Raw genomic sequence first — 23,183 nt, forward strand, 5'->3', positions numbered from 1 at the left:
GGAGTGGCACAGCAAGTGATGGATTGACTTTATTTCAAACTTACTTGTGAAATGTTTTATTATTTTCTCAAGGATTTACCTCAGTGAATAAATGTAAATTCCTTCTAGTCAAGATGAATGTCATTAACCATCTCATGTTTTCGCCCTCCTTTTCTTCTTTTCCCTCCCTCTCCGTCTCTCTCAGGAGACTGCAGATGTCCTGATTCTTGGCTTGGTTGTATCATGGAAGACACTGGGTAAATATTGAATTTAGGACTACATATACTGTACATACAGTACATCAGTCTACAGAACACACAATGTGCTCAGAAGCGTTTGGCTTCGGCTTATTCAATACCAGATGGTACAATGGTGATTTGATAAGCTATTGTCAAGCTATTGTCAAATTCATCTACTACAATTAGCAGGGTTTTTTTTACCACAGATGGTAACATTTGAGTCAGATTGCAAAATTGCGGAAAAAAATGGTCACATTTGATTTGGCACTTCATTTTGGGAAAAAACACACTATCATTGGCTTTGACCATTTTATCTCTCGCTCTCTTTTCTCTCTCTCTCCCTGCATCTGTGTATGTGTGTGTGTGCTTCTTTTGTGTGTACAGATATTACCTGCCCAGAAAGTTCTCTCGCTGCAGTGTTGATGAGTACATCCAGTTCTTGCTCCAGGGGGGCGGGAGCTGCCTCTTCAACAAGCCCAACAAGGTGAGGTTGGTGTGGGTGAGGGATGTGGGAGGCTGGCCTAGCCTGATGTTCTAGTGGGGAGTGGAGTGTAAGCTGAAGGTCCCAGGAGCGCTGTTATATATAGCCTAATTAATTATCCCAATGTCCTCATTTCTCCATATTAGATATTTACATACTGTGCCCATCCTTGATTATCTCTCTCTTCCTCTTCTTTACGACCTTCTCTTTTCCCTTCTTCCCCTCTTTTCGTCCTCCCATCCTACTTGTCTATTGTCTCTCCCTCCATCTGTTCTCCTCTCCCTCTATCCCTCCGTCTCTCGATCAGCTGTTGGACCCTCCTGAGTGTGGGAACGGCTTTGTGGAGACAGGGGAGGAGTGTGACTGTGGGTCTCAGCTGGTGAGGGTCTCTAATAAATCTTTCAATTCAAAAAAAGAATCATAAATATTATGGATTTTAAACATTTATGTACATATATATATATATAACATGTAGTGACGTTTTGTTAGATAAAATCCTTCTTTATATCCCAAAAAGTCAGTTTAGTTGGCGCCATCGATTTGAGTAATCCACTCGTTCAACATGCAGAGAAAGGAATCCAAAAATCTACCCCTAAACTTTGTTTCAACAAGTCAAAATATGTTTCTATTTACACCTCAGATACCCAAAAATGTAATCAAACTATAATATTTATTTTGGAAAGAAGTATGTTCAATAGGAAACCGATTTTAGCAGGTGCGTAATGTCTTCATGGCGCTCGCAAACACGAATTTCCAAGACTGTGTCCCACTACTAAAACTGATATTTCTTATTTGTTTTTGAAGTTACAAGCCTGAAACCTTGAACATAGACTGCTGACACCCTGTGGAAGCCATAGGAATTGCATACAGGGAGCTAATTTTCAATATGACCTTACTCTTGCATTTCTAATAGGATGGTCTCTCAAAACAAAAGATTTTCGCTTGGTTTTCTTTGGATTTCCTCCTACCATATCTATTGTGTTATATTCTCCTACATTATTTTAACATTTCTTCAAACTTCAAAGTGTTTTCTTTCCAATGGTACCAATTATATGCATATCTTGGCTTCAGGGCCTGAGCAACAGGCAGTTTACTTTGGGCACGTCATTCAGACAGGAAGTGGAGAAAAAAGGGGGCCTAGCCCTAAGGATCTGTAATGATGAGGAACCAGAACCCCCCAGTATGAATGGAGCTTCTGTCTGGGCCCTGGTTAAAAGCCCTATGGGCCCTGGTTAAAAGCAGAGCACTATAAAGGTACTAGGGTTCCATTTGAGACAGACACTGTCATGGGGATACTAGAGGGTTATGTTGGTATGAGGAACAGTCTCAGTGACTGTGTGTGTTTGTCTGTAGGAGTGTGCCCGTAGTGGAGGGGCGTGCTGTAAGAAGTGTACCCTGACCCATGATGCCATGTGCAGTAGTGGACTGTGCTGCAGTGGGTGCAGGGTGAGTCCCTCTACTCCACTACCACCACCGCTTCATTTACATATTACTCATCACACTAGCTAGTCCACCCTATGGAGGCCAGTGCCTCTTCAGTATTTAACTCATTCATTACCAAACATTTAATTACCAAACGTTTTTTATTAAGAATCACACACAGTTTTCATAATGAAATCATCCGATCTTGACTATTAAGAGTCTGTTGGTGCTACTACACGGTCCACCTCTCTTGACAGGAAGAGGTCATTCTTGTGTTCTTGTGTGTCAGTATGAGCTGAGAGGAGCGGTTTGCAGACAGGCTGTGAATGACTGTGACATCCCAGAGAGCTGCACAGGAGACTCCAGCCAGGTACTGTACTCTACACTACACTATTACCCTGGTGCATGTTGGGAGATTGGGGAGCATGTGTTGGTCTGGAGTAAACCATACTGTATGTCATTTTCTCCTGTTGCAGTGCCCTCATAATGTGCACAAGCTGGATGGATACATGTGTGACAGTAGTCAGGTAAGGCACACCTTTGTTTGAATGGGGTTTTGCTCTGCAGTCAGTGTGTTGAGATATGTCTGTCCTGCTGCTATCTTTTGTTTTCATCTTCCTGTCCCCCCCTCTCTCTCGCTCTCTCGCTCTCTCACTCTCTCGCTCTCTCTCCCTCCATCTCTTGCTCTCTCTCTCTCTCGCGCTCTCTCTCCCTCCATCTCTTTTCTCTCTCTCTCTCTCCTCCCTTTCTTGCGTTCTCTATCTCCCTCCCTCTCTTGCTTTCTCTCTCTCCCTCCCTCTTTTGCTCTTTTTCTCTATCTGGCTCTCTCTTCTCCTCTCTCTCTCTCTCTCTCTCTCTCTCTCTCCCCCTCCATCTCTTGCTCTCTCTCTCTTTCTCTCTCGCACGCTCTCTCTCCCTCCATCTCTTGCTTTCTCTCTCTCCCTCCCTCTCTTGCTCTTTCTCTCTCTCTCTCTCTGGCTCTCTCTTCTCCTCTCTCTCTCTCTCTCTCTCTCTCTCCTCTCTCTCTCTCTCTCTCTCTCTCTCTCTCCTTTCTCTCTCTCTCCTCTCTCTCTTTCTCTCTTTCTCTCTCTGTCTCTCGCTCAGGGTCGTTGTTATAGTGGTCGGTGCAGGACTCTAGATGGCCAGTGTAAGGGACTTTGGGGCTACAGTAAGTATTAATGATTCATTCATTTCTTTAATGTCTTTCACACCCCTGAATTACTCACTTGCCAGTAGTCATGTATTGGTATTGTTTCTATGGCTATGCCCATGACAGTCCTATGCCATCTTGTGGACTGATATGGAACTTCATCTGAGTTACAGATGGTGGTGATATGGATCTAATGTGTGTTGTGTCATGTGTGTGCTGTCTCAGATTCAGCAGACCGCTTCTGCTATGAGAAGCTGAATGCAGAGGGCACAGAGAAGGGCAACTGTGGGCAGAGTCCTGAGGGCCAGGGATGGCTGCAGTGCAACAAGCCGTGAGCCTTCTATCACATGACTTATCACTCTCATTATTACACAATAGACATGACCGGAGTTTTATTTATTATTATTCTTAATGTTTTTCTCCCCCATCTTATTTCCTCTCTCTCTCTCGCTCTCTCTCTCTCTCTCCCCCCTCTCTACCTCTCTCTATCTCTCTCTCTCTCTCCCCCATCTTATTTCCTCTCTCTCTCTCTCTCTCTCCCCCATCTTATTTCCTCTCTCTCTCTCTCTCTCTCCCCCCCTCTCTCTCTCTCCCCCTCTCTCTCTCGCTCTCTTTCTCCCCCCCTCTCTCTCTCTCTCTTGCTCTCCCCCCTCACTCTCTCGCCTCTCTCTCTCACTCTCCCATTCTCTCTCTCTCTTTCTCTCTTTCTCCCTCTCTCTCTTTCTCGTTCTCTCAGGGATGTGCTTTGTGGTTTCCTGTTCTGTATCAATATGACGGTGAAGCCAAAGTTTGGGAATCTGGAGGGGAAGTGACCAGCCTTACAATATACCACCAGAACAAGTACCTGGACTGCCGGTGAGTTGTACCTTCCTACCCCTTTATTGTTTGTGTTTGGGAGGCTTTCATAGATTGATCAGAATAGATTAATTGATTAATTTATCCCTCGTCGCCTCTCCCCCTCCTCTCAACTCCTCCTCCTTCTCTCCCTCCTCCTCTCCCTCCTCCTCCTCCTCCTCCTCCTCGTCCTCCTCTTCTCCCTCCCTCTCCTCCACGTTTCTCCCCTCTTTTTTGTCATCTCCTCTCTACTCTTCCTCCTCTCCCGTCTGTGTGTCCAGAGGGGGCCATGTCCTGCTGGAGGACGGGTCAGACCTGGGCTACGTGGAGGATGGTACGCCGTGCGGCCCCAACATGATGTGTCTGGAGCGCCGCTGTCTCCCCGTGGCAGCCTTCAACCTCAGCACCTGCTCCGGCTCCACGTTGGGACGCACCTGCTCTGACCACGGGGTGAGGAGGCACACAGGGACCACCCCACCACACATGCCTGCATTTAAATAGAGGGATGTTAGCTTGTTGGGTTTGTGTTTTCAAAAGTAAACGCTGTCTACTTGACTACTGTGCCAATTGCTGTTCTCCTTTGTTTGAATCTGTCTGTTTCTCTCTCTCTCTCAGACATGTAGTAACGAGGTAAAGTGTATCTGTGACAGGGACTACACCGGGAAGGACTGCAGTGTCTTTGACCCCATCCCTGACCCAACGCCGCCTGCCAACACGGAGAAGAAAGGTCCAAAGCTCCTCTGTCTGTCTGTGTGTGTGTGTCTCTGTCTCTCTGTCTCTCTGTCTGTTTGTCTGCCTGTTCTCCTCGTATCCCTCTCATTGTCTGTCTACCATCACTTTATCTCTTTGTGTACATATATGGAGTAAAGGGTATCTATAGTCTAGCTTTTCCGATAGCTATTGCCTTAGTCATGCTTTGGGTGAAAGGGCAGTGGAGTAAAGTCAGGGAAACTGACTGACTTTGTGTCTACATGTGTGAGTGAGTTAGTGTGAGAATGCATTTGCTGAATGTGTACATGTGTGCATATACTGTATGTGTGTGTCTGTGTGTTTGTGTGGGTGTTTCTGTAAGTTACAGGCACCTGGCTTCTATCTTCAAGTGTCTTCCTTCCTGTCTTACAGTCTGTATCTGATTCAGAGGGGTTGGGTTAAATGCGGAAGGCACATTTCGGTTGAATACATTCAGTTGTGCAACTGACTAGGTATCCCCTTTCCCTTTCCATTGACACAGGGCTCATAGGGCTCTCATAGGCCCCAAAAAACCAAACCCATCCTAAGCAAGAGGGTGTCCAGCTGAAAGAGCAAGAGAGGGGGATGAGAAAGAAGTAATAAAAACACCCTCCTTTCTTAACTGTCGCCTCCCTGATCTCCCCTCGCTCTCCCACGCGTCCCCCCCCCATCCTTTCTCTCTCTCTCTCATCTCCACATCTCTTATCTCTATCTCATCTCTCTCCTCTCTCTCCTCTCTCATACTCGCGCTCTCCTCTCTCCTCTCCATCTTCTCCACTCTATCCCCCTCCGCCATCTCTCTCTCTCCTCCCCGTCTCCTCTCTCTCTCTCTCTCTCTCTCTCTCTCTCTCTCTCTCTCTCTCTCTCTCTCTCCGGATGTTGATGTTGTTGATGTGCAGTGTTGATGCTGTCCTCTGACGTGTGTTTTTGGTGGTTTTGTTGTGTTCCCCTCCGCACCCCTCCCTCCCTCCTTCCTCTGCGCAGGTCCCAGTGGCACCAATATCATAATAGGGTCCATCGCAGGTGCTATTCTTCTGGCAGCTATAGTCCTAGGGGGGACAGGATGGGGATTTAAGTAAGAGTTCTGGCATGCCTCTGTGTACCTGTCTGCTTCTCCCCAAGGCCCCCACTCACACCCCTCCAAAAAAACGACTTCACCCACTTTGCAACTCATTGCCCCCCCGACGGTGGGGACACATGGGTTGAGTTCACCATCCAGTTGCTTTGAAACATATGGAATTATTAAGTATCAGTATCGGGCTGGTACCTCTGATACTTCACTCTGTAAGATCTAGTAGAATTGAACCCTGACGACCTCCTCCCCTTCACACCTTCAGACTGGCTCCAACCCAGCTCTCCTGCCAGGGACAGGAGTGGACAGTTCCCCTATAGTCTCCTATGAAGTTCCCAAACTGTTGTGGTTCTCTTTGAAGCCTCCTGTGCAGTGTTCATTCTTTGATGCCTCTCCTTGGTGCAGCTCTTCATTTGGAGTATCTTTAAAGTAGTGTCCGCTCAGTAATGCCCACTCAGTTGTGCCCTGACCAAAGTGCCCTCGCTGCAGTGGCTGTCTCTGTAGAGCCCTAGCTGTGTGCATGCCTGGCCTGCTAATTCCTGTTCACTCCTTAGTCTCTGAACCAAAGGATTATACCACTTCCCTGTCATCACATGCATCAAGAATGATCAAATCTGTGTTACATTTCTTTGTCTGGTTCATCAAAATTAATTTGCTTGATCCATTTCTCCAAACAGTTCATATTTTGCTGGGAATAATGAGTAATCCTTTTGGGGACAGAGGTAGTTGTGTGTGCATGTGTGCATGATCTGTGTCAATATTTATGTGGTCGGTTAAATATCTTCTACGATATCTTCTTGTAGTGGTAAGCTTTACACTCATTTGAACAAACAAGAAAATGTGTTTATTACAACAACGGCTGTGACGGTCATGGAATTTTGGATGACGGTTATTAGTCAGCTAAATGACCGCAGTCACCGTCATAATCGTTTTTTAAACCGCACGTTTTCTCCTCCGCTCCTGACTGCATGTGCTGTGCTGCTGCAGGGAAGCGGGAGTTGCCTAGGCAACCAAAGACTTGTTTGCTACAACGCCTTGCTTGTTCCGTCACGTTGAAACAACGTTTCATCACGTTGTTAAGAGCCCACGATACTGCGGAAACGGACTCTACCGCACGAATCCCCGGCCATCCTTCAGTCAGCTAGCTGTTCGTTCCACACACACATACACACAAAAAAATGGTTATGACGGTTATTTCATTTCATGAGGGCCTTCATCCATAATCGTCAGTTACACGATTATACGGTAATTGTGCCAGCCCTAATTACAACATAATTATTTTGAGTATGAAAAAAAGTGTAAAAACTCTGGACTTCTTGTAGTCGGAGTGAGCAGTGGGAGAACACGGGCTACTACACCACTTTGAATAGGCTTTATACAGTGCCTTGCAAAACTATTCAGACCCCTTGAATTTCTTCAAATGTTATTGTGTTACAAAGTGGGATTAAAATTGATTTGATTGTAATTTTTGGTCATCAGTCTACTCAAAATATTCTAATGTCAAAGTGGAAGAATAAAAAAATTAAAAATATGATTTATAGAAATGTAATAAAATCTAGTTCTTGCATAAGTATCCAAGCCCTTTGTTTAGGCAAGCCTAAATGAGTTCAGGAGTAAAATGTGGCTTAACAAATCACTTAAGTTACTAGGACTCACTCTGTGTGAAATAATAGGGGTTGGCATGATTTTTGAACGACTAACCCTTCCTCTGTCCCCCATACATACCACATATGTATGTATTATCCCTCAGTAAAATATTGAATTTCAAGCACAGATTGAACTACAAAGACCAGGGAGCTTTTCGAAAGCCTCATAAAGAAGGGCAGTGATTGGTGGATGTGTAACAATAACAAATTACAAATAACAAACAATAACAAATAACAAACAATAACAAAAAAAACAGACATTGAAAATCTCTTTAGGCATGGTCAAGTTAATAATTATGCTGTGGATGATGTATTAAATCACCCAGACACATCAAAGATACAGTCGTCCTTCTGACCTGAGCTACAAGACAGGAATGAAACTGCTCAGGGATGTTACCATGAGGCCATTGGTGATTTTAAAACAGTTACAGAGTTCAATGGCTATGATGGGAGAAATACTGACAATACTGACCTAAATGACAGAATGAAAAGAATACAAATATACAGAATCAAAAATATTCCAAAACATGCATCTTGTATGTAACAAGGCACTGAAGTAATACTGCAAAGGAATGCGCTTTTTGGCCTAAATGCAAAGCCTTATGTTTGGGGCAAATCCAACACAACACATCACTGAGTAACCAACTGCCTCCTTATTTTCAAGCATGGTGGTGGCTGCATCATGGTATGGATACTGGTGAGTTTTTCAGGATTAAAAGAAACGGGATGGAGCTAAGCACAGGCAAAATCCTAGAGGAAAACCTGATTCAGTCTGCTTTACACCAGACACTGGGATAGGAATTCACCTTTCAGCAGGACAATAAGCTACAACACAAGGGCAAATCTACACTAGAGTTGATTACCAAGAAGACAGTGAACTTTCCTGAGTGGCCAGGAATCTTGACAATTGCTGTCTAGCCATGATCCCCAACATCTTGACAGAGCTTGAATAAAAATGAAAAGAATAATGGGCTAATATTTCACAATACAGGTGTGTAAAGACTCACAGCTGTAAACGCTGCCAAATGTGTTTCTAACATGTATTGACTCAGGGAGCTGAATACTTATGCAACGACTATATTTTAGTTATTACATTTTCTATTAACCTTTTTTATGAACTATTTCTTCCACTTTGACATTACAGAGTATTTTGTGTAGATTGTTGACAAAAGAATGACAGTTAAATCCATTTTAAGGGTTGATGAATACTTTTGCAAGGCACTATACCATGACTTTGAAATGCCTTTGTTATGACTATCCAGTATCTACTGTTGTTGAGCTTTCATTGTCTCTTACTGTAACTGATGTTTCTCCTCTCCTCGTGTCTCCTCTCCCAATGTGTTGCTCCTCCTCCTTCCTGTTTGAAGGAATATCCGAAGAGGAAGGTATGACCTAGCCCCTGACACTGCAGGGTGACATCCCCCCCTCCTCATCCCATAGCTCTTCACAGCATGGCCTCAGACCCCCATCAGACATCATCCCACCTCTGACCTTAAACCTCATTCCTCCTCTGACCTAATCCCATATAGCACAGAAAAACTCTGGCATCAGTCTCAGCCTTTGTCTTCTCCACCTCATGACCTGTTCCACCCAGAATGCAGTTTTCTTTCAGTTCCATTTCATGTCTTGTTGACGCTCCTCACACCAAGTCCTACAACACCTTCTGTCAACTGCTCAACTTATTTACAGCCTTACAACTTTTAGTCTCTCACACTGTTTCCTTTCTTTCCAGATCTGGAGGAGGATAAGATGTCTGTCCGTCTGTCTTTGTCTGTCTGCTCCTGTCTTTCAATCACTCTGTGATGTTTCCAAGTCGGAGAAGAGGGAAAAAGAACAAGTCTTCCACTCCTGTCCCAAACCTCTCCAGACCTCTTCTGTTAACGTCTCCTCTCCTGTCCACTTCCTGTCTGTCCACCTGTCTATCTCCGGCCCCTCCTGGCCAGTGTAGCACCTCCCACATTGCATACCAGCCAATTATATTATCCAATCAGGATAAAGTCTTTGCCATGGACAGAATGAGAAGGTTGTTGTTGGTCCCTAGAGGGGCGTCAGGGTCTTCCTCCTTTCCAGCGACTAAGTAGTATGAACTTCGGTGTCTGCGTACTGTAGTTCCCTTTCCTTTCGCTTACGATAGTCCAATGAAGAACATGTCAACAGTGGAAAAATTCAGTATCAGACATGTCTTTCCAATGCTTGTCTTGAAACACACTTCTGGCCGCTGTTTGAGAATGCTGGACTGGCCCAGACCTGCCATCTGAAAAACAATTTAAATCATGTTGTCAAGGAAGCACAGAAAAACAAATATTGATCAAAGACTCAAGTGGCCATTGGATCAGTTGAACTGCCCCTTTCAGAGAGGCCATGTCAAGTGACTGGATGACAACCCAGATTCAGACATTATCTAGTTACAACAACACGGATGTGACCCAAGAAGAGTCCTGTATTGGACGTGTTGTGTACAGGCCATTTCCAAAGAAAGAAGAACTTATTGTGAGAATGACTATGAAACAAAATCAGTAGACCATTCAAAACATCATGGACTGATTTAGGGTTTATGTTGATTGTTAATTATTTGTCCCTGTCTGTTGAGATGTGTTGAGATGTAGGAAGGGGGAGTTAGACCCTATGGTTTTGGGATCATATTTAAAATGCAGCAGAGACCGTAACTCAGTGTTTTCAACCGTAGATCTACCAACACAACATTCCACATAGTGTTAGTTAACAGAGCCTGTCTGTATGTGTCTGTATTCTATTCACCACCTTCTTAAGAGGCCCAAAGTGTGTATGGTAAAGGAGGTTGAAACTGTGTGTGTGTGTGTGTGTGTGTGTGTGTGTGTGTGTGTGTGTGTGTGTGTGTGTGTGTGTGTGTGTGTGTGTGTGTGTGTGTGTGTGTGTGTGTGTGTGTGTGTGTGTGTGTGGGGGGTATTCCCAATATTGCCAAGTTTTCCTGATATCATGGTAGGAAGATTCCCGGAATTGTGAAGGAATAAGCAGGGAAATATGGAATCCTCCAACCAGGATTCCTGGAAAACCAGATTCCTGAAAATGATGTGTGTGTGTGCGTGTGTGAGAGAGATTGAGTGAGGAAGAGAGCAGGTGAATGAGAAAGGTACGTGTTGTGTTTGGGACAGTTATGCCCTTGTTCACCGTGACACTCCTGCCAATAACACTGGTAGATAGTTTATAGATTTTTACTTCTAGAAATAGTTATCTTTCTGTTGCCTGGCTTTGTGCTCGGGAGCCAATGGCAGCACACTAACAAACAAATGGTTTGTATTGAATATGTAACAACCAACTTAAACGAGCACTAGCCTACAGAATGTGAGAACACATATGCACATCTATTTGTATATACAGTATGTACAAGAAGATAATACTGAATGTTGAATACACTGTATGGAATTGTTTTAAAATTCAATGTTAATATTGATTCGTTTTATCTGTTTCAACTAAGTATCTATCTGTCTCCTGCCATACAACTGTCCATCTCCTTTAAGCCATTCCTAGCTGTCCATCTATCTGTCTAGCAGGTACACTGCCTAGTAAGCTAGCAATCTGGCCATCTATCTATCTATCATTGCAGCTGTCAATCTAAATGCCATCTAAATATTGGACACTTGTTGATAGGCTCTGAGCCTTATGCTGATGATGCTTTAACACAGTGAGTTTGAAATGACCCCAGGACAGCTCCTCAGTGGAAATGTGATGAGATGAGGTGCATTACTATTGACCAGGGCCCTTAGTGCTCTGCTGGTGAAAAGTAGTGCACTACGTAGGTAATTGGGTACCATTTAGGACACAACCTGGGGTCTGGTACACTAGGTGTATGGAGAGGTCTGTTTGATTCAGCTGAATTCTGCACTATGGCAGATGCACTATATTTCTTCACCATATGTACAGAATATGTACAATCTTTAGATGGTGGCCAGTTTGCTTGTGTTTTGAATTTAGGAAGCAGAGAAAAAGAAACAAGTTATATCCCATATTTTTAAACACTATCTTTTTAAGTAGACAAATTGAAATAAGCAATGTAGATGAATTGAAATGAAGGGGAAATAAAATCTAAAAGTAAAAAGTATTTATTTCCTCTGGTTCCATTGCGTGAATATATCTGGGATGCTATGACAATGGAGTCATTATCTGAGGCCAAGATGTATGTACTTTGCTCAGTGTGTTTAATTATTGTTTAGAATAACTAAATCCAGTAACTACTGCCTAAATGTGATTCTCTATATAAGATTCTTAAAGGGAAACTTCAAGAGACTAGGAAAAAGTGTACATTGCCTTGTATTCGATGTTCTTGAACTTGGCCAATGATTATACATTTACATTTTTGACTAACACATTTTTCTTTTCCATTAGATGTATTTCTAGTTTCAGACTTCATTGCACCTCATTAAATGTTCTCTTGAATGAAGATGTGGAATGACTGTGATCCACACTCCTCTCTGCAAGCTGCAAGCTGCACACTCCCAAGACCTCTCACGGTTGACAGCTCCCAGCTTGTGCCATCAAACCCCTGCAACTCATCCAGAACGCTGCACCTCGCCTGGTGTTCAACCTTCCCAAATCCTTCCATGTCACCCGCTCCTCTGCACACCCCACTGGCTTCCAGTCAAAGGTCACATCCACTACAAGACCATGGTGCTTTCCTACGAAGCAGCAAGAGGAACTGCCCCTCCCTACCTTCAGGCTACGCTCAAACCCTACACCCCAAACCGAGTTGAGGTCTGAAAACCACGTCTCAAACCCTACCTCCTTAGAGTATCTCAAATAATACCACCAATAATTGGGCATAAGATCAGCATTGGGCTGCCTGTGTAAACACATCCTAAGGATGGCATAAGTAAGTTTCCATTATACTGTATGTCTGTACTGCAATGGATTTTCTGAAAGAGACAATAACAGCGATGTACTAAAATAATATGTCACTTTATTCCACACTTTGTTCACTTAGAATTTTGTGTGGATTTTTATCTTACCACTGGACCCACAAAAAACACCTCCAATAGGTCAGAATTCAACATCAAACATCCTAGATATTGACAGAAGGCATAGATCAGTGCCATATTACCAGGGCTATGGCACAAAGGCAAATCATTTCATTCAATAAGAAAGGTAACAACAACAACAGTCATACAGTATTAACAATTATAATACACCTTTCCAGGGGTTGGGTTAAATGCGGAAGACACATTTCAGTTGAAGGCATTCAGTTGTACAACTGACTAAGTATCCTCCTTTCCCTTTTCTTTTCCCTTTCCTTATGCCAAAACAGATGCACAATTCAGCTTTCAGTTCAGACATGGACAGCTCTGACCTTCAATAAGTCCTGTGTGGGTGGGTGTTTGTGTGATCTTGCTAATGGTGGAACTGTGTGCAACTGGCAATGTAAATTCTCCCTTTTGTGTTCCTTAAGCTGGGAAATGATGTGTCTGTGTGTGTTTGTGTATATACACCATGGAACAATTTAATGCGTGGGGTGTGCTAAATATAGTATGCTGGCATTTCTGGATGGGGTCTGGCTCTGCAGGGCTGTCCATATTCTTTGAGAGAGGATTTGAGAAGTGTTCTGTTTGGGGGAGGGGTGGTGTTCATGGCGGAGTTGGTGTTTGGGGTCAGGCTGCAGGTTCCCCAGCGTCCCCCTTGGTTTTGGGTTCCTGCCACCAGTCTGCTACGAAGGACTCCTCGTAATCTCCTATCCCCTCAAACTCAGCGTCAGGGGGGGCCGAGGGAGCAGCCACCTCCTCTGGACTCACCACATCCTGCCAAGGAACACAACACTGAGTTAGAGACATACAAAACCTCTACACTTCAAGGTGAGGCTTGATTTCACTTGGCAGACATCTCAGGGATATATTTCTAACACATGTTGTTATCGTTCTCACACTTTCTTTGCCTTTCTCTTGCTTCTTATTTTCTCTCCCTTTGAATCTCTCACTACTAGCGCATGCTGTAATTATCTCTCCCTCTCTTTCTCCTTCTCTGTCCTCCTCCCCCCTCTCAGGTCTAAGCTGAGGCTGTGTGGTTAGCTGGGAGGGGCAGACCAGAGAAAAACGCATGTGGCAGTGCCTCAGAGGCCGACACCTCCCAGCTACATACCTCACTCCACTGTCGGAAAACACAACGCCCCTCCCTTTCAATCTCAATCTCTCTCTCTCCATTTCTCTCCCTTCCAGCTACTGACCCTCTTTCAACCTCTATCCATCCCACTCTCTCTACAGTAGTCTCCCTCATAGATCCCCTGTAGTCAGAATCAGAATCAAAGTAAACACTGTGATTGACTGGTCCCTTACCCCCACTTCTTTCCACCTAGTTGATTCAAACACTTTGCTGCTCATTTTTCAGTCACCTCCCACAAAACAAAATAGCATACTAGCTACTGTACCCAAAAATTGTTTTGCACATTGGAAATATTCTCAGCAGCCCAGAACCAAATTCTCGCCAGATTTGAAGCGAACCAGCCAATTTATTACAGTTTGTTACTTCTGAGTTTGGTGCTTCTGTCCAGAATTTGTCCTGCACATAAAAACTGGTTTCCTCTGTTACTTCCATCTCCACCCCTTTGCAGGCAAGCCTTACCTCATCATCTGTCTGTAGGTAATTCAGTGCAAACTCCAGCATTTCCCTCTGCTTGGTCGTTTGGTTAAAGTACCTCAGTGCCTCCTGCACAACAAACGTGGTGCGTCAATATCATTGGTTGACTCAAGATGCAAGGAGAACACAAAGCTACAGTTCAAAATTGGTTTTAGCTCTAGAAGACGAAACATTTCATGTTGTTTCCCTTTTATTTTAATGCTCATTTTCCCTCCAGTTAGCATATCATGGAGTATCTACAGTACCACTAACTCCATTTGAAATGATCACAGTTTCAAAAAGGCCTATACGTTTCAGGGAGCTTTGTTGGTTTTATTTAATTGATGGCGTTGCAGCTGCTGTAAGTGCTGTACTGGTAGGGCATAACCAAGAAATTATAGGACCTAATCCTTTTTCATTTGAATATAAAATATTTGAATTGACCACCTTTGTAGGGAGTTGGTGTTCACACCATAGCTATATGTTACAGCTTTCCTTTCCTTGTTTCTTTGTGGAGCTGTGGTGCTCCATAGCATATTTTAGTAAGGAAACAACAGCTAGACCATACCCCAAATCTGAAACTATTACACATCTTGTTTGGAATCAGGTTCAGGAATGAGGTTAATCTGGGTAAAGTTTATTACCATAATTCTAGATCAGTGGTATTCAAACTTCTTCAGCCAGAGCCCCATTTTTTTCCGCCAGAATTTATGGGGATCCCACCCCAAAATCTGTACATTTTGATTTTTACATCAACAAATAACCTTTAATTCATTGCATTTTCATCTCTTACCAAAATGAAAAGAAACCAATAAATACATTTACTCAATATTTTTTTCCCCTTTCTCCATTATCTTTCTCCAAAACGTTTGTATATTGTCCCATAGAACAACAACAAAAATTGGCCATCCCACTGCGGTTCCCAGGGTCGCGTCCCTGACTTTGAATACCACTGTTCTAGATGATGGTTCATATTAATCAGAAATGACATGTTAAGTCTTGACAGGGCACATCGGGATGCTGAGTTGGGCGTCAAGGTTATATGAAATAATCTGGTTACTCACCGGGCGAGGCAGGAAGTGCGTCTCCTCCAGGCCCCACTGTTCTCGGTAGAAGCGGTAGTACACCATGTTCTGCTGCATCACCTGATCGTTAGCGTCAAACAGCATGTAGCTGGCCGCACACGGAGCAGCGTTACGCACGTCGTTCACTGCACAGAAGGAGGGTGGGTCATCTGACAACCGCGTAACAACTTGAATAGTTGCTGTACTATTTTGGTCATGAAATGCAAGTGCAGTAGAGTTCGGAGCTCTATTGAGGTGTGACACTTTCATGTCCTTACGTTTATAGTAAGCAAACTGGAGGTAGTGGTACATGGTAGCCACAAACTTTTCCACAAAGAAACCACCGACGTTGGGCATCAGGTTCTCCTCACACTTCACTTTACACTTCAGAACTTCTGTGTAGAGATCTGAGAGAACGAGAGAGAGAACGAGAGAGAGAGAGAGAGAGAGATTATACTGCTATGACCAGAGTCTCTGCCCTCTCAATAGGGACCATGAGTAGATGGGGGTTTGTCAGACACTCACCTGCCAGTGTAGGGTAAAAGTCTTTGTACTCTGTGACCTCATATGACCCTTCGCAGCCTGCCAGGCAGAGGTCGTACATTTTGAGGTACTCCGTAGTGGCCTGCTCCATGTCCCGAGCACTGGCGCTGAAATCTCCAGAGTTATACAATTTCACAGCCTTCAGGAACACAGGCTGGAGTACAGAAAGGACAAATCAAAGTGTTAGAGACACTAGACATCGGCTGAAAGGACAACAGCCAGGGGTCAGAAAGGACAGCACAGTTAGAGACACTAGACATGTGCTGAAGGGACAGGACATAGCACGCAGTTGCAGAACAACAACCAACATTTGAATAGAATTCAAACCGACATTCTATTCTGAGACTTTTTTCTAAACAGAGTTGTGAAAAAATACTGTAGTATGTTTCTCCGCCATTCATGTTTAGATTGAGAAAGCCATCGATAACATACTAACCAACACATATTTTCAATGAATAGTTCTAGTACTGTGTTCAGATGGGACTTCGTGCTTCAGCAAACAAAGGAAAGGAGGGGTGCAAAACAACAATGACAAAAAAAACATGAGAATGGCTTACCAAGAAAAACTTCCAGTGCTCCAACTCCTTTTTATCTCGAATTAGTTCTTTTGGAAGTTTTTCTTAGACAGCCATTCTCATTAGTTCTAGTACTGTGCCAGGCGATGGGTATCAGAGCTAGTTATGATGTGTATGGGGGCTGGTTGTGAGCTGACCTCACACTGACCTCGTAGGGCCGCTCCTCGTGGTCGATGAGGTACTCGTCCAGCTCAAACAGGGTCTTGTAGTAGTTCATGTTCTTGGAGATAAAGGGGTCTTCCGGGTTCTTCTGGAGGAACGTGTGGGCCGCTGACACGGCCCTCTCTATGTTGTTTAACTGTGGGAGAGAGGAGATACAGAATGTATCATCATTATTGTTATGGTCATATAGGGTCCAGTAGTCTTGATTGGTCGGTCTTGGCTCTCTGGTAGTTAGTGTCATCGTTGTCTATGGACACTATCTCTCGTTCTAACGAATGCCTAGCTGAAGCAAGGGGTTCTCTGCATGCAGCAGGTCTTGCTAACACTAGTTAGTCCTCAGAGAATAGCATGACTTCTAACCTCAAATCACCTCACCAACTGCTAAGAGGTGTGCTACAGCCACTGACTCAATATGGCTTTAAGGCATGTGCTGAAATGATCAACTGTCAACACTTTTGGCGGTAAGAATAATACTGTATGCCTATATTCAAAGATTACTATGTGGTAGCTAAGCCTGGCAATTGTCAAGAACCCATGGTGTATAGATTCAAACTGTGACCTTGGTCAGTCTTATGGAGGAGGGTTTTTGGAATACTGCTGTATATCTGAACAAGTGAAGAAATTGGAGAATGCTCTTAACAGAGCCATGAGATCACCGTTTGGCTGACACACGTGCCTGGAACACCTATGAGAACGTCTGGATGTGAATAGCATCGAATAGTCCCACAATATGCAACTTTTCAGGGAAGTCAGGAACCAATATACACAGTCAGTTAGGAAAGCAAAGGCTAGCTTTTTCAAACAGAAATTTGCATCTTGCAGCACTAATTCCAAAAAGTTTTGGGACATGGCGAATAAGAACACCTCCTCCCAGCTGCTCACTGCACTGAGGCTAGGAAACACTGTCACCACCGATAAATCCACAATAATCGAGAATTTCAATAAGCATTTCTCTACGGCTGGCCATGCTTCCCCCACCCCCCTCTCTTCCTAAAATGATCCGCCGCCATTGTTGCAACCCCTATTACTAGTCTGTTCAAACTCTCTTTCGTATCGTCTGAGATTCCTAAAGATTGGAAAGCGGCTGCGGTCATCCCACTCTTCAAAGGGGGAGACACTCTAGACCCAAACTGTTACGGACCTACATTTGAAGTCGGAAGTTTACATACACCTTAGCCAAATACATTTAAATTCAGTTTTTCACAATTCCTGACATTTAATCCTAGGAAAAATTCCCTGTCTTAGGTCAGTCAGGATCACCGCATTATTTTAAGAATGTGAAATGTCAGAAAAATAGTAGAGAGAATGATTTATTTCAGCTTTTATTTCTTTCATCACATTCCCAGTGGGTCAGAAGTTTACATACACTCAATTAGTATTTGGCAGCATTGCCTTTAAATTGTTTAACTTGGGACAAACGTTTCGGGTAGCCTTCCACAAGCTTCCCACAATAAGTTGGGTGAATCTTGGCCCATTCCTCCTGACAGAGCTGGTGTAACTGAGTCAGGTTTGTAGGCCTCCTTGCTTGCACGCGCTTTTTCAGTTCTCCCTACAAATTTTCTATAGGATTGAGGTCAGGGCTTTGTGATGGCCACTCCTATACCTTGACTTTGTTGTCCTTAAGCCATTTTGCCACAACTTTGGAAGTATGCTTGGGGTCATTGTCCATTTGGAAGACCCATTTGCGACCAAGCTTTAACTTCCTGACTGATGTCTTGAGATGTTGCTTCAATATATCCACATAATTTTGCTTCCTCATGAGGACATCTATTTTGTGAAGTGCACCAGACCCTCCTGCAGCAAAGCACCCTCACAACATGATGCTGCCAACCCCGTGCTTCATGGTTGGGATGGTGTTCTTCGTCTTGCAAGCATCCCCATTTTTCCTCCAAACATAACGATGGTCATTATGGCCAGACTGTTCTATTTTTGTTTCATCAGGCCAGAGGACATTTCTCCAAAAAGTACAATCTTTGTCCCCATGTGCAGTTGCAAACCGTAGTCTGGCTTTTTTATGGCGGTTTTGGAGCAGTGGCTTCTTCCTTGCTGAGTGGCCTTTCAGGTTATGTCGATATAGGACTCATTGTACTGTGGATATAGATACTTTTGTACCTGTTTCCTCCAGCATCTTCACCTGGTCCTTTGCTGTTGTTCTAGGATTGATTCATACTTTTCGCACCAAAGTACGTTAATCTCTAGAAGACAGAACGCGTCTCCTTCCTGAGCGGTATGACGGCTGCGTGGTCCCATGGTGTTCATACTTGCGTACTACTGTTTGTACAGATGAACGTGGCACCTTCAGGCGTTTGGAAATTGCTCCCAAGGATGAACCAGACTTGTGGAGGTCTACAAATCTTTTTCTGGGGTCTTGGCTGATTTCTTTTTATTTTCCCATTATTACAAGCAAAGAGGCACTGAGTTTGAAGGTAGGCCTTGTAATACATCCACAGGTATACCTCCATTTGACTCAAATGATGTCAATTAGCCTATCTGAAGCTTCTACAGCCATGACATCATTTTCTGGAATTTTCCAAGCTGTTTAAAGGCACAGTCGGCTTACTGTATGTAAACTTCTGACCCACTGGAATTGTGATACAGTGAATGATAAATGAAATAATGTCTGTAAACAATTGTTGGAAAAATTACTTGTGTCATGCACAAAGTTGATGTCCTAAACGACTTGCCAAAACTATAGTTTGTTAACAAGAAATTTGTGGAGTGGTTGAAAAACATGTTTTAATGACTCCAACCTAAGTGTATGTAAACTTCTGACTTCAACTGTATATTCATCCTGCCCTGCCTTTCCAAACTCTTCGAAAGCCAAGTGAACAAACAGATCACCGACCATTTCGAATCCCACCGTACCATCTCCGCTATGCAATCCGGTTTCCGAGATGGTCATGGGTGCACCTCAGCCACTCTCAAGGTCTTCAACGATATCATAACCACCATCGATTAAAAGACAGTACTGTGCAGCAGTCTTCATCGACCTGGCCAAGGCTTTCGACTCTGTCAATCACCGTATTCTTATCGGCAGACTCAACAGTCTTGGTTTCTCTAATGATTGCCTCGCATGCTTCACTAACTACTTCTCAGATAGAGTTCAATGTGTCAAATCGGAGGGCCTGTTGTCCGGACCTCTGGCAGTCTCTATGGGGGTGCCACAGGGTTCAATTCTCGGGCCGACTCTTTTCTCTGTATATATCATTAATGTCGCTCTTGCTGCGGGTGATTCTTTGATCCACCTCTACGCAGACAACACCATTCTGTATACATCTGGCCCTTCTTTGAACACTGTGATGACAAACCTCCAAACGAGCTTCAATGCCATACAACACTCCTTCCGTGGCCTCCAACTGCTCTTAAATGCTAGTAAAACTAAATGCATGCTCTTCAACCGATCGCTGACCACACCCGCCTGCCCGACTAGCATCACTACTCTGGACGGTTCGGACTTAGAATATGTGGACAACTATAAATAACTAGATGTCTGGCTAGACTGTAAACTCTCCTTCCAGACTCATATTAAGCATCTCCAATCCAAAATTAAATCTAGAATTGGCTTCCTATTTTGCAACAAAGCCTCCTTCACTCATGCTGCCAAACATACCCTCATAAAACTGACTATCCTACCCATCCTTGACTTCGGCAATGTCATTTACAAAATAGCCTCCAACACTCTACTCAGAAAATTGGATGCAGTCTATCACAGTGCCATCCGTTTTGTCACCAAAGCCCCATATACTACCCACCACTGTGACCTGTGTGCTCTCGTTGGCTGGTCCTCGCTACATATTCGTCGCCAAACCCACTGGCTCCAGGTCATAAGTCTTTGCTTGGTAAAGCTCCGCCTTGTCTCAGCTCACTGGTCACCATAGCAATGCCCAGCCCTAGCACACGCTCCAGCAGGTATATTTCACTGGTCATCCCGAAAGCCAACACCTTCTTTGGCCGCCTTTCCTTCCAGTTCTCTGCTGCCAATGACTGGAACGAATTGCAAAAATCACTGAAGTTGGAAACTTACTTTTCCCTCACTAACTTTAAGCATCTGTCACGACTTCCGCCGAAGTCGGTCCCTCTCCTTGTTCGGGCGGCGTTCGGCGGTCGACGTCACTGGCTTTCTAGCCATCGCTGATCCACTTTTCATTTTCCATTTGTTCTGTCTTTGTCTTATCACACCTGGCTTCACTCACCAATCACTGGTTTATTATTTAACCCTCTGTTCCCCATGTTGTATTTGTGAGTGAATGTTATTTGTTACGTGGATGAGTGTCAGGCGCTTCACTTTTGTTATAGACCGTGTTTTTGGCACTTGTATGTGTTATGTGCTGTCAGTTGGTAACCGGTATTAAAGTGCACCTGTTTATTATACTCCGCTCTCCTGCACTTGACTTCGCCTCCCATATACACGCATTACAGCATCAGCTGTCAGAGAAGCTTACAGGCTGCAGCTGTACACAGCCCATCTGTAAATAGCCCATCCAACCAACTACATACCTCATCCCATATTTGTTTTTGTTTTTCTGCTCTTTTGCACACCAGTATTTCTACTTGCACATCCTCATCTGCACATCTTTCTTTTCATCTGCACATTTTTCTACTGTGTTATTGACTGTATGTTTGTTTATCCCATGTGTAACTCTGTGTTGTTGTTTCTGTCGCACTGCTTTGCTTTATCTTGACCAGGTCGCAGTTGTAAATGAGAACTTGTTCTCAACTAGCTTACCTGGTTAAATAAAGGTCAAATAAAAAAATAAAAAATAAAAATCGAGACAGATGAGAGCATCCAGAGGTGATGACCTGAGAAGATGCTTTCCAATGGAGGAGTAGGCTTGCCTGAGGAAAGATTCCAATTATAACACTCACGTGTGCGCACAGGCCGCAGAAATTGTTGCACACGTATATTTTACGCACATTCCAATGGCACGAGTGTTTGGCTTACTTTCACTTCAAAAGTAAATCCTCTTTATTTTGCCACGGGGAACACTGTTGATTTGCCTGCTTGGTATTCTGCATCATAGGCCTACGTGTGGTGTTTGCTTTGGTATAAAATAATAAGACGATTGTTCTTATTGGGGGACCGTTTAACGGGGCGCTGTTAGAGAGACGTGGCATGTGTGTTCAACTACTGAGTTTGCAGTATTCTCAACAGGTGGGCTGAGGAAAGTCTACGAAAAACTTTTTTGTTTCACGCTTGTGTCACAGTCTTGCTCATGGAAAACAAGCTACTATGATATTTCATTCGAAGTATCAGGCTATGACAGTAGCCTATGTAAATATCGTCCTATTACGCATTAGTTACTCATATCGTGTAATAGGTGTACCAGGACAGGTTGTTACAATAATATGATAATATTAGAATTAAGAATTTATTCCACATATGCTAAGATTCTTACAAATAGGCCTATTATCTACTAAAGGGAAAAACTACTGTGACCATGTCGACCGTTATTTGTAAACCGTTATTTGGATATCTTACCCTAAATGTATTTAATGTCCACCCATCCAGCAGAATAACTCTTTGATCTCACCTGGTAGTAAGCATATTGTATGTACCGGTAGGGTACCCTCTTTTCAAAAGCTTCCAGAACATCTCTCTTTGGGTAGGCTACTGTAAACACTGGAAAGTGTGTTTTGCACTTTTTAAGGCACGAAGCTCGGAGTAAGAAATGCTGCATGATGCGGAGACTGCTGTCCGCGAAGAGGGTATCATTGTCCCGACTGACAGTGCTACAGTTCTGGCTGCAAAACGCTTCGCTGTCTTTCAGGAGCCGGTGAAGACGCAAACTCAATTCCAGGTACTTGATGCTGTCCCTCCAGTTCTGCGCTCCATACTGCTCTAGAGCATGTCCATAAGCAGATTCAAGTGGCATTAGATCGTTATGTGGGAAACTCTTGAAGCTATATTTCTCATACTGGGCTTCGACCAGAAGCGGAGCGACCAAAACTACACAGAAACAAAATGAAAGCCAGGTTTCTTTAACGTTTGTAGGGGCCATTATGCTTATTCTCTATCATGCCCTCCGTTTCTCCAACCAAACACGATTTCGGGATAATTTCTCCAGGGTTTTCTTCAGCGGTGAATGGTCATGTCTGTTTGCACGTACAGAGCCTTGGCCAGGCTTGGAGAGACGGAGAGGAGGGGACAGAAAAGTCAGGGTTCTTCTGCAGGAGTTTCACAGGGAGTCAGTCGGAGGCAGTGATTTCGGGTTTAGATTAGCCCCTGGGTCATAACGCCCTCATGATTTTGGGGATAACATTGACCAAGTTACGGGAAAATACAACAAAACTTTTAATGATTTAGCATTTTGATGGGCCGATGGAAGGTTCTACATTATTAAAAAAAATAAAAAATTATATATATATATATATATATATATATATATATATATGTATATATGGAGGAAATATATATGTGGAGGAAATGAACACACTGTAAAATATGTATATATAGCACATGTATGACTGTGTGGTGGTCTAATAAGGAATATGCTATTATTTCCATATTTAAACATCTAAAGCAAATACTTTTTCACAGATTCGACAACTCTTCATTGTTTTTTCATGGGTAGGTTTGTTGGATCTACCAACATTCCAGCAAGCATGTTGCCAGATGAGATGGTCATGAGAGGGACGTGCTTTTTTAAAATTTTTAACAGTGAAAATATGAGCAGAAAATTAACATAGACCATTGTAAATGTTAGATAAATA

At 43.6% G+C, this 23,183-nt stretch overlaps 1 protein-coding gene and 1 pseudogene across 1 annotated transcript; one reads left to right on the forward strand and one right to left on the reverse strand.

The window, feature by feature from the left end:
* LOC115171094 (disintegrin and metalloproteinase domain-containing protein 11-like) overlaps positions 1-9,376 on the forward strand; it is a 25,127-nt pseudogene extending 15,751 nt beyond the window's left edge.
* A 3,089-nt stretch (positions 9,377-12,465) lies between these two features.
* LOC115171096 (endoplasmic reticulum protein SC65) lies at positions 12,466-22,650 on the reverse strand. The gene is made up of 7 exons (XM_029727599.1): positions 22,004-22,650; positions 16,459-16,608; positions 15,718-15,889; positions 15,471-15,599; positions 15,193-15,338; positions 14,135-14,218; positions 12,466-13,317 (listed from the first exon to the last, which is right to left on the reverse strand). Exons 1-7 carry the CDS (start codon positions 22,469-22,471, stop codon positions 13,171-13,173), a joined length of 1,296 nt encoding a protein of 431 aa, XP_029583459.1. The 5' UTR covers positions 22,472-22,650; the 3' UTR covers positions 12,466-13,170.
* Between the last annotated feature and the right edge of the window lie 533 nt (positions 22,651-23,183).

Source organism: Salmo trutta, chromosome 32, assembly GCF_901001165.1.
Source record: "Salmo trutta chromosome 32, fSalTru1.1, whole genome shotgun sequence".
Classification (NCBI taxonomy): Eukaryota; Metazoa; Chordata; class Actinopteri; order Salmoniformes; family Salmonidae; genus Salmo; species Salmo trutta.